At 38.4% G+C, this 17,007-nt stretch overlaps 1 protein-coding gene across 4 annotated transcripts in view; it reads left to right on the forward strand.

Moving 5' to 3' along the window:
- CCDC149 (coiled-coil domain containing 149) overlaps nucleotides 1-17,007 on the forward strand; it is a 64,452-nt gene that overhangs the window by 24,335 nt on the left and 23,110 nt on the right. For 3 of the 4 annotated variants that reach the window (XM_042470639.1, XM_042470640.1, XM_042470642.1), the window contains exons 5-9: nucleotides 10,262-10,378; nucleotides 11,385-11,557; nucleotides 12,364-12,436; nucleotides 13,028-13,112; nucleotides 15,412-15,556. In XM_042470639.1, coding sequence (XP_042326573.1) covers nucleotides 10,262-10,378; nucleotides 11,385-11,557; nucleotides 12,364-12,436; nucleotides 13,028-13,112; nucleotides 15,412-15,556 — 593 coding nt within the window. Of the gene's footprint in view, nucleotides 1-976; nucleotides 1,102-10,261; nucleotides 10,379-11,384; nucleotides 11,558-12,363; nucleotides 12,437-13,027; nucleotides 13,113-15,411; nucleotides 15,557-17,007 lie in introns of those variants that run through there. The other variant, XM_042470641.1, reaches the window with a different exon arrangement.

Raw genomic sequence — 17,007 nt, forward strand, 5'->3', positions numbered from 1 at the left:
TCTAAACTACAGTTAACATTCCATAATCATGGTTTGGTGGGGTGTTTGAGATAAATTTATGCTTTGAACTTGAGTGATAACATTTAACTGTATATTAGTAATTGTAATATGTATATATGCATGTATGAGATAGCCCTTATTGTATGCTTTCCTGAACTGGTACCCTCTAGGGTGTTGGACCACAACACCCACAATTCCTGAGACACACTGTGAAGGGAAAGTTCTAGTTGATGTTCCATACTGAAATTCTCTCACCCAGGACAGCAGAAGATTCATTGTCAGTAAAATTATCAGCCCCTGCCAATATTTGAAGACTCCCCTTTTCCAGAGCTGTTAACCTGAAGAAGGATTTGAACATTTGGAAAGAAGGTGGCATCCATCCATCTTGGATGGATCCATCCATCCAACATTTTCCTGATATACACTCCCCTACCTGCTCCTTTAAATCCCATCCTTTCTTTAGTATTAGAACATTTTAGATGCAGTGATTTAAAAACCATCTTTAAACATCTGACATACTCAAGTGCTCCTATTTTGAGTTAATCATCCCTGGCTTTCATAGTTTTAATTAGTTTTTCATAATAAATCTGTCATTAGAAAGAGAGTGAGAGAGCATTCTGTTGTGATTTAGTGTTTTCTTTTCCTGGTAAATCAGAATTATCCCTAAAAGCAAACATCATTTTAAAAGGTCCATTGTATCAGAATATTCCCATTTTGCTATTTTAAAATGACAGATGGGAAGGTTCAAATATATATATTTTCCTTTTTATTTTTAAACTTTGCCTTATCGCCACTCTGTGAATTTATTTGTTGATTTATCAGTTTATATGGAACATTACTCTAATCTAATATTTGGTATTAAATAAATGCCAGTTGTCATTGTTAACTGATTTGTATGAACTCAAATGTATTTAATTTAAAATTAATTTAATTTAATTTACAATTGCTGATCCATGTGCACTGATCTTTGAAAGCTAGGGTTCAAGATTGCCAACCAGAACATGCTGGGGAAGAGAAAGCAGGATTTACAGGGAGTAGGATGCAATGAAAAATCCCAGGAGACAAGGAGATCCAACAATTGGAATAAGAAGTCCTTTCAGGGTAAGAATCAGGGAGCCCATTCTCACCCACAGAGATCAACTAAACTCATCACTACCTTAATTCCCAAAGTCCTTAACCATTTTTGCCACCGACAACAAAACTGACACAAATAAAAGGCACTTTTTCAGATTGCATAACTATCTTCAGGCCAGCAGGAGCTGAGACTCTGGCAGTAGTCTTAGCTGCCCCCTGTGCAAAGGAGCCAGTACAGACAGTAATGTTGTTGTAAATTTTGACATGCAGGGAAAGAAGAGGGAATATTGGTGTTGCTGCAGTCACCTGCCGAAATTCCCTCTTGTGCACAGCAATTAAAGGTGCAGAAACCATCTCCAGTTTTTACGCAGGCTACACTATAGACCTGAACAGACAGGCTAAAATAAAGTTGCTTCGGGTCACTTTGAAGGTATGCTGGTTAAATGATACACGCATCTTAAGAGGCCAGAAGCTGTGCCAAAGCTGCGCTCCAGTCCTTAGGACTGGAGCATTGTTTTGGCATGGCTTCCAGCCTCATAGGTTGCATGCATCATTTAAACAGCACACTTCCAAAGTGGCCTGAAGCAGCTTTATTTTGGCCTGTCTGTTCGGGCCTTATATTACACTTTTTGGCAAGGTGCATCCTATTGCTGTGATTCAGAAGTAATATGAAACTAGTTTGATCCCAATCTTTTTCTAAATAAAAATGGTTTGAACAAACCAGTTTCCCATATTCAGACATAACAAGAATTCTGGTTTGTTCCTAAAAGCAGAAAGAGGCTTTAAACTCTTCATTCGCAAATAACAAGTGTGTGGCCCTGACACTTGCCATGGTGAATTTTCATGATAAGAAACCACAGTGGCCCACTGCATATGAGCCAGGTTGTTTTCTTAGCTTATAACTATGAAACCCATAGCATTACTGGTGTGCAGAACTTTTGTAAAATGAAAAAGTGATGCCTATTGCTGTCTGTGATGATATTATATATTGGGTAGTAACTTAAGCATAAAAGATCTTTGTGTTTCTATGTTTTTCAATGTCTTCTCTTTAGACAGCCTCTTAAATGGAAATTTCCACCATAAGCAAAATAAGTCCTGATATGTCCCATTTGCATTCTTTCTTCCCTGAAATATGAGAACCTAAGGGCCTCTGTACTTGAGAGACAAAAGGCCCTGTTGAATTTTGCTTGCATCTTGGTGCAAATCTTTTTATTTATTTACATGCTTATAGATGGGAAAACAAATGGATGAGAAGCAGCTGTCAGCACTGCCAATTGCCAGCCCAAGGCAGAATCCATGAAACCTTTAGACTTCATCAGACTCTGAATACTTGAGTGCCGCTAACTTCTTTCAGCTGCCTGCTTATCCTTTAGCTTTTACCACATCATTTTGCTTCATTAATTTGTGCTGTTACAGAACAAAAAAGAAGCAGTCTTTATTCTTAGTGCTGAAATCTAATGTGAACAGCATGAAATTCCAGGGAGGGGTAGCCTGTTAACAAGTCTTGGTTAAAAATATAACTAAGAGGGCTAACGCTTCTATACTGGAAAAGCAGATCATTCACTCCAATATTAAACCAAAAGAAAGAAAGAAAAAAGAAAACATGGTATGGCATAAAAATGGGGGTGAGGCAGTTTTAGTTGATGTTGCAGAATCTTAATCTTATGTTGAAATCAGCATCAAATCTAAGAATGCTAGATTTTATCTAATCAGCCACTTAAATTATTATTTCTACTTCTTGAATACTTTAAATATTTGGTTTTCTAGACTGTAGAATGTTCTTTCTAGAATGCAACCTATATGTCCCCATATGTCCTTGATTCTTATATCCACCTTTGTCGTTGTTGTTGTTGCATGCCTTCACATCATTTACGACTTGTGGCGGATGTATCACAACCCATCATGCTTGGCAAGATTTTTTCGGAAGTGGTTTGCCTTTCCCTTCCTAAGAGGCTGAGAGGACGTAACTTGTCCAAGGTCAACCAGTGGGTTTCCATAGCTGAGAAAAGATTCGAACCCTTGTCTCCAGAGTCATAGTCCAACACTGAAACTGCTGCACCACAACACACTGGATCTTCATGCCTAACTATACCTATACATTTTTAAAGAGGGGAAAAGCTTTTTTAAAGTCTAGTTTTTTGTGGGGTTTTCGGGCTATGGGGTCATTTCTAGAAGAGTTTAATCCTGACATTTGGACAGCTACAGCTACTGGCGAAATGTCAGAAATAAACTCTTCTAGAATACGGCCTTGTAGCCTCCCAAACCCACAAAAACTATGGATGCCCGCCATGAAAGTCTTCAACTTCACATTAAAAAAACCCCAAACCATTGGTAATTTCCATATGCCCTGGATGATACCCATGTCTTTCTCTGTACTTGAATTCGAATTTCTGTGGGTCTAAGTGTGCTGTTCCTGAGAAACACAGATGTGTGCTAACATCCATGTTTTAGAAATAGCTTGCTCAATAAAGTTGTAGGCTGCTTTACAAATACACACACACAAAGAGGCCAACCAGTTAAAAGGCTAACTGTCTGCACAGTTCATGTAAAGTTGTTCCCCAGGCTAGAACATGGAGAGTAGTGGACAGATTTCAGAGGCTATGTGTGCATATTCACCCAGAAAGGGGAGAAAGTGCTGCAGTGCCAGTAATAATTGCAACAGAACAGACCAAAACAAAGGCAAATCATACTAGAGACTGATGGAGTTCAAGATGTTCATTTTTTATTATACCACATCTTAACTTTCCTAAGAAATAGCATGGCACTTTTCTCGGATCTGCTATGAACTTCTGTTTGCTTGGCCAGCCAGCTATAATTTATTTTCACTTAGCTTTTGAAAGCAGCCTTTTTGGATTTTCCCCCCCCTTGAACCACTGGGTTCAGCAAACCAAGCCCTGCTGTGATGGCAGATTGTTAATTTTGTTGCAGTTGTAGATAAAGCAGTGTAATGATCATTTTAAAAACAAGAAAAAACAGCTATGCACACACACTGAAGAATAATTTGTGTATGCTTTTGAAAGCTGTGCTTCTGTCTCTTCCAAAGTGGAGAGGCTGAATGCCCAGATGGTCTCTGCCAGTGTCACCTCTGGCAAGAGATGAGCAGGCAGCTGCTTTTGCAGCCTGAAAAGATGCTTTATGGATCAGCTCTGCTCAGATGTGTATGATTCATACTGTACAGTTGTTTTTCCCCCAAGCAAACTGAGCCATGGTGGTGAGGAGGAGAAATTCTTTGGTAGACGTCTCCATCAATAGGAGGAGAAGCTTGTTTTTAAATCAGATGTTGTTTTGAAAGGTGCACAATTGCTTTACGCTTGCTAATAACTAATAGGGAATTGGGAGAGGGATTTGTTTTAGGTGATGATCCCTACATTAGACATAGAAGACAAGTTGGGTTACAAAAGAAAACTTTGCATAGTATTAAAAATATTTTCTTTCATTTATCTGCATCTCAAATATGCAGTAACCAGAAACCCTTTCTAGCAGCCTCTTTGAACAATTTGTGCCCACTGTTAACAGAGTCCAAGTGACACTGCAGCTTGTGAGGCAAGTAGAGTTGCTAAGGCTGTTTATTTTTATGACTGATCACAATCTCTTATCCAGTTTGACACATGCCACCAGAGGGGCTCCTAGAAGCAGCCTGTCCAAGGTTTAAAGCTGGCTTTTGTTTCATGCTGCCACTGGAAAAAATGTACTTCTTAGACACTTAACACAAATAGGGGGCAAAAAACCCAAACTGCTTGCAGTGCTGCCTTTAAAATAAGAAACAACACTGGAATAGAAGACGGGAAATCTGGATGAGTGAATGCAGCTCTGATTCACCAGGAGAAAAATATTATTTTTGAAGTGAGAGGCTGAAATTAGCAAGTGTGTCATTTCTTGTATCATGAAACAGTGCTGGAAATGTTTGAATGTTAGCAAGAAATATTTTATTGTGCTTTAATACAACAATATAGTTAACATACCTGCTTGTTCATTCCCACCTGATCTCTCTACTGGTACCCAGGTCTGTTCAGCTTTGATATTTTTCTGTTTATTTCTTCTAGCCATCTCTCTCAAAAGGGCCACCCCTCACAGCTCTGTCTTTCTGAAAAATAAGTCATAGCAAACTACCCCATCCCACCCAATACACGAAAGTGGAAAACCAAACAACAATCTCTTCCAAAGATGCTGGGGGCAGAGGGCAACTTACCTTTACACAAAATATATCGGTTGGCCGGAAAAATTGAACCCCCAGTCCAAAGCTCTGAAGCTTCCAGAGAAGCTTTAGGCAAGACCTACTTCCTTATAGAGAAGTTGCAGATATCTCTGAAGTGTCCTGCTGGTATCTAGCACTTTATCTGACTTGTAAAAAAGAGACCCCATGATCCCCCATTTAAAACAAACCTTATTAAACATAACACTTGAGCTTTTATGTTACATTATTTCTTTTCTAATAGTAAACAAATGGTAATATATTTTGAAACATTTTTATCTCATTTTTTCAGCCAGCCAAGTGCATAATGGCTGACAGTTCACTTATAATCATTATAGACCACACATCCTGCAATTGCTCTGTCAGTAAAGGCTTTGTTTTCACAACATTAGATTACTATTTCTGACTAGACTGACAATAAGTGCAAAAAAAAAAACCAAGCAGCCAGAAAGAAAGAGAAGGAGACAGATAGACAGACCCTAAGAGGAGAATCATTACAACAAGCAACTGAACGAAGTCTTGAGCATGCCTGCTGGACATGAAATGCTGCGTGGGGGGGGGGGGGGGGGGGGGAACGGAAGAAGGTGTCAGGAAGGGCTATGGAGTGGAGCACAGTATTGTAAGATCTCGGCTGGATCTGCACTGCAGTTTGCCACCACTTTTACTGCCACGCACAATGCTATCTTATTCTGGATTTGCAAGATATTTAGACTTTTCTGATAGAGAGCTCTGGTGCCACAATAGACTACACATCTGAAAATTCCATAGCATAGAGCCATGACAAAGTATTTTCAAACTGCATTATTTCAGCTGTGGAGATTGCTTCCTTGTTCAGATGGTTTTTTCTCTTAAATATTTAAATAAGACTTGGCCTGGACAGTCTTTTAAACAGATACCTTCAAATGAAGGTATTTCCTCTGTCAGCCTCTATATTCCTAATCTATACATGACCTCCATATTCCTAATCTGTACTTGTAAATTTAAAGAAGTGTTATAACCCATGGGACTGAGTGCTTCCTCCATTTTAGCCTCTTCCTGCCTCCTCTCTGGGACTTTGCCCTTTCTGCATCATCCATAACTGCTTGTCATAAAATTATGGCTATTGCCAATGCCATTCTGAATCATGGTTAGTGTGAATGCCATCATTGACACTAACCATGATTCATGATCACCTGGGGTGTGGGTGTCCTTCATAAATGGTTCCACTGATAAATCATATCCTTCCCACTTTGTTTTGGTAACATTTAAAGTCCACCAACATGTTGGACGAGTCTTGTGAGATCTTTCCTAACTATTTGTCACATGGCTGGAATTTGAGCTTTCAAAGATTAAAACAGAGCGAGAGAAAAATTTTGGAAGTGGCTCCTGTGATAATTTTCTGTTGGCTGTGGATAATGTGAGTACTAACAAAGCATTTAACCATGGCTAAGGCTAAATATATATGAGAGTCAAGTGGAGAGGATCCACACAGTCTGTTAACTCCATGAAAGAGATAGTCAGAATTACTTCAGTTAATGGAGCAACTTGTAAAGCTTTGCCTTTTAAATTAAAATTTGAAGTGCATGATTCTTTCCCTTTCCATACCTTCTCTTGGTCCTCTTTCTAAGCGCTTTCCATTCATGTCAGAATTTTTTTTTAATATTAAAAACAAACACATACAATAATAATAACAACAATAATCACCACCACACCTTTTTTCCTTTTCTTTCCTTCCCCTTTTTGGGAGGTGGTCTGTCAGAGTCTGTAAAAACAACCCAAATTGCCCAAATGAAACCAGCATGGGGGTCAATGCTTCATTCAGGGCTGCAAGTCAGTCACCCCGTGGAGCTTGTCAAATGACAAATAGCAGCCACAGCAGTGTGGGCTTAATGGGGCTGAAGCAGAGGATCGCGGGTCATTTGCATCAGCAATATTTTAATTGGCCCGTAGGTACTTCAGTGATTGGCATCCTGAAATTGCTTTAGGTAGCCTTAATACGCAGTGCTCAATTTCAGAAGAGTGATCTCCTAATTCATGAAATATAATGATGTGCATTAATTCTGTAGCGCAGCTGCAAAATGTTAAGTCATGGGAGTTTTCACTGCAGATTTCTCATGCCTCTGCATCAGTTCTACAAATTGGGCCACTGAGATGTAATTTTCTCTCTTTTTTTTCTCTTCTAGCTATGCAAAGTAGGGAAGAAAATTAAATAGTTGCATCCACTATGGCCTCATCATTCTGTGGGCTGCTTGGGTACTTTATTTTCATTCTTCAAAACAGTTTTTGACAGTAGGTTGGGGAAAGGTTGGATTCTAATAGAGTTCATGCTACTTGCACACTTGCTATCAAAGATCATGTTAGCAGTGATGAAGTGTTTTGGGTGTTTTTTTGGGTGCATCTCGCCTGACAAAAGAATTGATGTGGTTTTTTAAGTCTAGTCATAAACATACTGGTGTCTCCAAGGCACTGAACAAACTTGTAAAGATTGCATTCCTCACTTTTAGAAACTCTGGCTCTAAGATCTTGTTCCAATGTGCACTTTCCTGAGAGGGTGCAGTACAGTTGATGTGAGCATGTGTCACCTTTGCAGGATCTATTTTATTGAAACTCTGAGATGAGCCTCCATGTTGTTGTTGTTGTTGTTGTTGTTGTTGTTGTTGTTGTTTCTTTAAGTCATTTCCAACTTATGGTGACCCTAAGGTGAACCTATCACAGGGTTTTCTTGGCAAGATTTGTTCACTGGAGATTTGCCATTGCCTCCCCAAAACTGGGTTTCCTGGCCAAACTGGAAATCAAATCCTGGTGTCCAGAGTCGTAGTCCAACACTCAGACCACAAGACCCTGATGCAAAAGGCTTTCGCTTAGAATGAAAGGATTCTGAGCCCAGTAATTTGTTTTGAGGACCAGAAATGAATAGAGTTCACAGTCTTTCCACACAATCCATCCAAAACCATTCTAGATAGGGGATTCTTGGAGCTGTAGTCCATTTTTCAAAATGCTTCACAATTAATCCATGTTTGGTTACCCTAAACTTTCTTCAGTTTAGAGCACAGCATAAGGTGCTGTAAGCAGGGGGAAATATTTTGTTGTTCAAACCAGGTGTTAAAAATCCTTTTCAGTCAAGCGTAAATCACATGAAGATCTACTACTAGGTCTACCTTCTGCCCACACTTGGACTGTAGACATGGGCAGTAGAAATTTCGTTGAAAGTTGTTGAAAGTTGCGATGTGGGCAGATAATTGCTACTATTGGCAAAAAAAGTTCCATTTGGTTGTCCTTTTTAGTATCATCTGTGAATCTGAAGATGAAAGAGTTTTGATATCTATGGCAATGCTACTGAAAGTGGTGGTCTGTGGACTGGTACAGGTCCACAAGTCACTGCTAGGCCCTATAGAGTTTACAGGAAAGAGGGGAAAACCAGTTGTAGCCAATAGGCACAAGTATAGAACCAGCCTCTGACCCATTGGGGAGAGAAATCCTGCTGGTTTCCCACAACAGATAGCTTAAGAAACATTGATCTGCGTGGCTCTTCATGTAAGTTGGACCCTTGGAAAACCACATGAAGAGTATCCCTGATCAACAGGATCTGTGGTTCAGAATCCTCAACTTCCACTCTCCATAGGAGAGTGATAGAACTGGAGGTGGAAGAGATGGTGGCAGGGGATTCCTCACCCCTCAGTGTTGCTAAAACACACGAAAATATCAGGTAAAGAGAACTAGACACTCAATAAATCAGTAATATCCTCTAGTATTTTGGTTTTTACCCTGATGATAAAATTGTTCTCTGTTAGAAATTAAAATGAAGCCTAAAGTCTGCACAAGATAAAACAGTCATAGATCCATAGGTCTAAACTCAGATCTTCCATTCTCTTATAATGGGAAGGGTTGCGCAGGTGAGGAGTGCCTGACCTCTTGTGGAAACCTATCCCTCAAAGTGCTTTCTGTGTAGCCCAGTTTTTGGTGCTGGAACCCACCTGAGAGAAAAATGCTAGGAGAGGACCCATAGATATTTTATGAACAGACAGGCAAGTCACAAATGATATGAAGATTCAGTCCACATAGTCATGCATTATTTTGTTATAATATAAATTACTTGGATGCTCATGTCCTTGACATAATTTGTTTATATCCCACCCATACTGACATGCTCAGAGCAGCTAAAAGCAAAATTTTGTAAAAGAAAAAGTAATCATCAAACACCATAGGGTTAACTCAAAATTGTACACTTAACCCTTATGCATGTTTTGTAATTGATTGAAGCAGATTTGGATTTAAACATACACGTCTGCCCATCATGAGATCATATTAGCTTCTTGGTATGTGCAGCTTTGTCGATGTGCATTCCCCTTTAATAGTTCCACTTTCTTTTCTTTTTGTAGTTGTGTAATTTGATAAGATTTGTACACACACGCACATTCATATATCACAGTTGAGCAGTCACCTTGGAAAGGTGTGCTTGCTGAACAAAGCATTCTTGTTCAGTGTATGATGAATATTGCACACAGAAAACCCATGGCTTGATGTTGCAGTGCTTCTGTTAACTCACCCTTGTGGGGCAGCTGGAAAAGTCAACTAATCAGCAATCTCATGGAAGAGAAAACAAGTGTGTGATAGAGGAACATGTGCACATACCTTTGCCATGCCTGAAATGAGTAAGAGGCTGTCCATAGTGCATGAGGCATACACCTGATTTTCTCTTCCTTTCTGGTTATACAAATCTCTGCATATTATCTTAAGTGTTTTGTCTAGGATTGGACTAAACTAATAGGATTGCTGGCACTATTCTCCTGACAGACATTGGCATCATATCAGTCATACATGACAAACATATGTATATTGACAAACATGGATGTCATGGGGTCAAGAACAAATGTTTGAACCTATGATTGGCTACAGCTGCCTGTTACATTTGGTGGCAAACCAGGCCTTACTGCTGGGAAATATACAAAATGGCTGCCTCCTCTGATCCTCATTTAACTACCTTCATTCATGTGCTGTCTCTGCTGTTTCCTTCAGCTCCTTAGAATGACAATAGCAAAGCAAAGACTTGGAGATGAGGAGGTTGGAGCACGCCATTTTGCACCACATGAGCGGGAAGATCTTGTCCAGCAGTTGGAGAAAGCACGAGAACAGGTAAGTAACATAATGTGTGGTACCAGGGTATTAATCACAATGTATGATACTGTTGGTATCAGGGTTTTAATCACAATGTGCGAAGCTTGTGATTAAAATCCTGATACCACCAGTATGGACCAATGGCTCTTAAATGAGGAAAAGAACAGAAAAACATAAGCAGAGCTCTGGCCCCTGGTTCCGTTGCTCATAGCTAGTTATGGAGTTAGGTCATTTAAAACTCTGTATGTAATGGATTTTTAAGGAGCCTCCCTCTTTCAATGGCACTCTGTGTTTTTTCATGTACTTTAACATGTCATAAGTTAGACATAAGGTAGCCCTCCTGCTTGTTATGCCAACTGAGACCAAAGAGCTCTGCCATAAAGTCTTGCCCTGATAATACTACTGCCAATATCAGCCAATCAGAGATTGGCAGGGAGCCCAATATCCTTTGGTTGTCTCCCAGGATCCATTTTTCAGTGCTGTTCTCTCTCTGAACATAGTGGTTCTCTACAGCCATCCTATAACTAATTGAGTTATGTGAATCCTCTTTGCCTATAATCTAATTTTTATAGGTAAAGTCATGTGTGCCATATATAGTTTGTTCAGTATTCTAGCCATGTGCTTGGCTCACCTCCTTTCTCTTACCTACTTAGTCAAGCTCTAGTATAGGAACTGAGCATGGCTGGTGAGAGTGGCTGAAGGGAGATGGATGAGTATTCTGAAGCCCTCCATATCTCTTCTTTCCCCTTTTAAAATTTGATTGCTCCATTCCACCCTACCTGACTGCAGGAAATCTGTCTTTAAATCAGTGGGTTTTCCACTGCCATATATAGTTTGGTCTTAAATTGCACTGAGAACTGGGGGGCATTTCTGGGCAAATAAATTTTGCAGCATTAGCTGTAAGAAGAGAGACAGTTCTTTTGTTAGCTTTCTCTTCCTAAAACTGTAAAAGTGCAAAGGTTACTGTGGTCTTCAGAAGAGTAGACTGCACCAGTAATGCTTTTCAGTTTGGCTTTCTTATCAGATTGAAGCTCTGCAACATGATCTTCAAGCAGCCTTGGATGAGCTCCAGGATGTAAAAGAGGAGCGTTCTTTTTACCAAGATAAGTCTGACAGATTAAACCAGGAACTCAACCATGTTCTTGGAGGACACGTAAACCGCATTATTGATATTGATGCACTTTGTATGGAGAACAGGTGAGTGTATTTTAAAACAAACATTTCTCTAGAGTATGAAGTAATATATCATTCGCTCTTGTTGTCGCTAACATTGTGCAATTCTAAATGTTAGTCTCAAAACAATAAAATGCTAAAAGGTATTTAGAAGCCAAATCTATGCTACAAGTACTGATATGAAATATGTTTGACTTTAATAGCTTTACCCAGAAAAATCTTGACTTGTTATTATATGAGAGTACTAAAAATTATTTGCAAGGCATTCCTAGCCCCTTTGGTCAATTAGTTGGTGATGGGCTTAGGATATAGTAGGTTAAATCTTAGAGTTTACTTTAAAATCTCAAGCCCCCTAATTGCAGACTTGAGATGTATTAATACTTGAGCATTACTTTCTGTCGAGAGCGAACATGGTGTATTAGTTTGAGTATTGATCTGCGATGGTGGAGACTAGGGTTCCACAAGCAGCCATGGAAACCCATTGGATAACTTTGAGCAAATCACGCTCTCTCTCAACCTCAGAGGAAGCCAAAGGCAAAGGCCCTCTGAACAAATCTTGCAAACAAACACCCCCCTAACAAACTTTCCTGTGATACAATCAACATGAGTCAGAAATGACTTGACGCATACAACAACAATTATTTTCTAGAGTGTAGGATTCAAAGATATAGCCATGTTAGCTAACTTTTTTCTGTAGTTAGTCTCACAAGTGCTACAAGATTTCTATACATGCTGTTTCTAGAGTGTAGGTTTTCACTTTTCTTCATTTCAGTCCCTATTGAAATGCTAGGAAATGGTGGTATGTTATAATCTGTTTTCTTACTTTCTAGATATCTTCATGAGCGATTAAAACAGATTCAAGAAGAGGTCAATATTCTGAAATCAAACATTGCCAAATACAAGGTAAAGTTAGTTTTTGCAGTTATAAGTGCTACATGTCTCATGTATAAGTTTGTAATGTATACCTGCATTTCTTTCCCACTTATTTTCTAATTCAAAGACTTGATTGATTTGATGGTAAATGAATTCATTCACAACACCACTGAGGGGACTGAGTACAATTTTGTAATTTTAGCACCTATGCTGTTAAGCCATTTTCTTTTTCATAACAGTTTTGGCAGATTTTGGACATCATATGTTCTGCTACTTTTGGGGAAATTAATCTATTACTTTATATGATTAAATAAAATATGCTAGTATGGGAAGAATTAATCAATTACTGATTATGATTAAATTATGCAGATTGCTTGTTAGGAAAGATAGTTTCAGGTACCAGTGTCCCTTATGAGAGTACAGAAAGAGTCTCCTGGCACCTTAAAGACTTAACAGGTTTTATTTGGCATTAAGCTTTTATGGAAGGCAGCCCACTTCATCAGATGCAAGGAGTGTACCTTCAATTGGCAGGTTTTTCTACAAAACCTAGTGGGGAGGAAATGTGAAGGAAAAGAAAGACATATTTACTTTTTCTTAGTTGGTTTTTCTTTATTTGTTTAGAATGCTCTAGAGAGAAGGAAAAATTCCAAGACTCATAGTAAGTCAAATAGCAGTGCACTAACTGGCGTCCTCTCTGCAAAACAAGGTACTGCACAGATTTTTGCCTTAATTTTTTTCCTCCTAAAAGTAATGCTTATTATGAAGCATAGATCTTGATCACCAGATTATTAGTATATGCCCCATTATTTCTCCAAAAAACCAGGACAAGCCATTACAAAGAATGCACAAAGTTGCTGCTTCTCCATGTCTTTTTCTTCTCTCTTGAATGTTGACATATGGGAAAATGTTGATAAAAGTCTTGTACTCATTTCACTGAAAGCTCCATTCTTGAACCCTAGAAGAGACCAGATTCTCCTACACTAGTAATGTGTATAGTGTGTGATAGATTGCATCGTTTTGTTCATTTCCCATGCCACCCTCCTTGTATTGGCTAGGAGATGCAGAGAAAATAAACAGGGCAGTGGTGGCAGTGGGTTTATGTGTCACAAATACAAAAACAGTCTCAAATTAGATCTTTAATATTACTAAGGAAAGGTCACATGTGTCCAGTGCAGAATTTAGTTTTGCCTTTTGACCCCAAGCAGGTTGTGGAAAGGGATTGCTTTTTATTGTGCTCTTCCAAAGTTAGCTGTGCTCTAACATGAAGGGTTTAGAAGACACAAAGAGAATATGATTGTATTTTACATTTGTCACAAAACATAGTAAACTCTTTGGACTCAGAAATTATTTATGGGCTGGAATCTGATTGGAACACTGCACTAGCATAACTGCTTACTTATTTAATTACTTACTTATATCAGCATTGTATAGTGGTTTGAGCACTGGACTATAACTCTGGAGACGGGTTCAAATCCCTGCTCAGCTATGGAAACCACCTGGGTGATCCTAAACAGGTCACATTTTCGCAGCCTCAGAGAAAGTCAAAGGCAAACCCCCTCTGAGCAAATTTTGCCAAGAAAATACCATGACCTTAGGGTCACCATAAGTTGATAACAACTTTCATGCACATAACAACAAGAAGTGTAGTAAACTTTTACTTGGGTTGTCTAATGTGTGAAGAAAGGAAAGCAAATTCTTGGTGTCTGTCATCTGAAAAAGAAGCCTACTATCATAAAGCAGCCTGTCTCTCCAATTCTATCCTTCCAGGAGATGACTGAAGCTAAAAATGCCCCAAGAAGGGTGGTGCTCAAAATTGCCTGTGTATCAGTATAGACAATTTTGCAAGTTGTCCTTCCCATAGTGCTTATCACTCCTGGTACACCCTGTCCCATTTCAATAGCCTTCTGTTTCAGATGATGACTATAAAGAATCTGCCCTTCTTTCTTCAGATCTCTGTGCCCTTTGGGTGTGTGTGTGTGTGTGTGTGTGTGTGTGTGTGTGTGTGTGTGTATATATATATATATATATATATATATATATATACCCACTCCTGTTCTGCTATTGCAGTTTTCACCAGCATAGTTATGCCTGCACAAATACACAGCGGAACTTCAAGAATTACATAGACCTGCTCTGATGATGTCATATGATCTCATCCTAATCTGTTCATGTGTGTCCAAATACTGCAGTGAGATACAGATGAAATATAAGTATATGCACATTCTATAAAATCATTAAGGTCTGCATCCTTTTGTTAGTCCAAACTAAAGCAGGCCTGTTTAATCAGTGGGATTTGTCTCTGTTGACTCCCCATTCAACAGTTGATTTTAATAGAGTATCATAGTTATAGCAGGAATTTAGTTCTTTTTTCCCCTTCTTTTTTTGGTAGTGCTATGTATTAAGCATCATTTGGTGATATGGGTTAATAATGTTTCCCTCTTTTTATATTAACTGAATTATTCCCATAAATATTAAAACTTGCACCACAAATTAGTTGTCCACTATGCCTGTTTGCTTTGGAAACATGTATGTCTGAAGACCAGCGTCCTGGAAAATTTTATCTAGTCAGGAAGTTCTGCTTATGCCATAAACATATATATCCAAACACACTGTCTGGTCTAATGATGTAATTCACCAGAAATTGCTCTTATTAGCAGAGTACCATGGATCATCACTGGAGAAAGTGATAAAAAAAAACCTCAGAAAACATAAAGATGAGGCTGAAGTTGCTTTCTGCTATGACTTTAAAAATATCTAAACACTGAAATCTTTCTTTGCCTCACAAGTTCTCTCAAGGAAATACCCTGTAGTGAAAATGGTCTCCCTGGAGAGAGACAGTTTTTTACTATGATTTATGCTGTGTTTCTCGCTGTAGTGGGTCATGGGGTTGTGTCAGTAATGAATAAGTTTTGGTATGGGGTGGAGTGAGATTCATAAATTGACTTGTTATTGCTAGACATAAACCTAAGTCTGACTTTTTGTTGTTGTTGTTCAAATGTTCCTAGTCCAAGAACTGCTATCAGAAGATCATGGCTGTAGCTTACCAGCCACACCACAGTCCATTTCTGACCTCAAATCTTTGGCTACTGCTTTGCTAGAGACAATCCATGAGAAAAACATGGTCATTCAACATCAGAGGCAAACCAACAAGTAGGTATTTCAATAGCTTGAAATCTGTTGTCTGTTCCATATAACAGTGTTGTTGTTGTTGCTGCTGTTGTCAGTCTTAAACAGAGAACAGTCCAAGCAGTGTGAATTACTTAAAGTGAATATAATTTTGGTACTAGGTATTGTTGACTGATCTGTTGCTTTACATAATAGTAATTAACATTCAGAAATGTTTTAAGTGAATTTTAATTCAGATGTTTATTGGAATATACTAAAATTAGAATTATGGTTATGGTATTGGTTTTTGTGAACCTTTTTGAACACAGTGCATTGTGAAAACTGCAGTATACAAATACAAGTAAATTGACTGTGAATAAATGCATTTTGAAATAAAAGTGCTAAATACAGTAGTCATATTAATAATATCAATCAATCATGTAGTTCTAGGGAGATCATGTAATCAGAGTATTTAAATGTTTTCTACAAAAGGCATGTATTGGAAAGTAAATAAAACATTGATATGCAACGCAGAAGACACTTTTTGTTAAGATTCATTTTTACTGTGCCTTTTTCAAATACTGTCACCAAAACTATTCTCTCAGTTAGGATTTTGAACATAGTAAGTTTCCTAATACTAAGTCAGACACTTGTTCCACTTAGCTCAGTGCTATGTCCTCTGACATTAGTTCTTCCAGTTCTGAGCTGTTGTTCTTTCCAGGACCATCCACCCATGAGAGTTTCTTTAACTGTAGTGTCTTCCCCCTTTAAAAAAGGGGCATTTTACAGTTCTTCAGGAACCCACCACAAATAGAAACCTTTTTAATTCCTACATACTTAGTTTGTCAAATTATTAAACAAATTTATTAATCTAAATTTGATATCAATAATTAAAAAGAAAAGGTGTGCTGAACTTCTGACAAACATGAAGACTAATCAGAAGAACCTATCATTTCACAAGAACTTCATCCACCAAAAAAATAATACTTATCAATGTGTTTTTTATTTCTGTACTGGTGTAATTGTGGGGGCCTCATTTCACTTTGTATCTATTAGTGTGGTATAAGGATTGAAAAACTAGCATCAGTTGATAAAACATACAACCTCTCTGTTTTTCTTTGCTGTCACTTGTTTTCCCTTGTAGGACCAAATCCACTTTTTTCTCCTTGTAGTATACCATTTGTGATCCAGTTCTAATTTGGTAGTTTTCCCAGCAGTTCTAGACATCCCACCATGTCAAAAATAGTACTCCTAATGTTCTCATTCAAATCTCCCTTTTCACAGTTCTCTGTCATATCCAGTGATGCTGTTTATATTTTTCATTATATGGCTATGCATATCTGAGCTTGTATATGACTTCTTCCATATATTTTCTTCTTTTTCCTAACAGTTATGAATCCTATTGATTCTTCCCTTTTCAGTATCTTCATGATAAAGCATTTCTTTGTCACCTGGGATGCCAAAGTCACCTGCTGAAATCCTGGATCCTCAAAACA

This window comes from Sceloporus undulatus, chromosome 5 (assembly GCF_019175285.1).
Source record: "Sceloporus undulatus isolate JIND9_A2432 ecotype Alabama chromosome 5, SceUnd_v1.1, whole genome shotgun sequence".
NCBI classification, from domain to species: Eukaryota; Metazoa; Chordata; class Lepidosauria; order Squamata; family Phrynosomatidae; genus Sceloporus; species Sceloporus undulatus.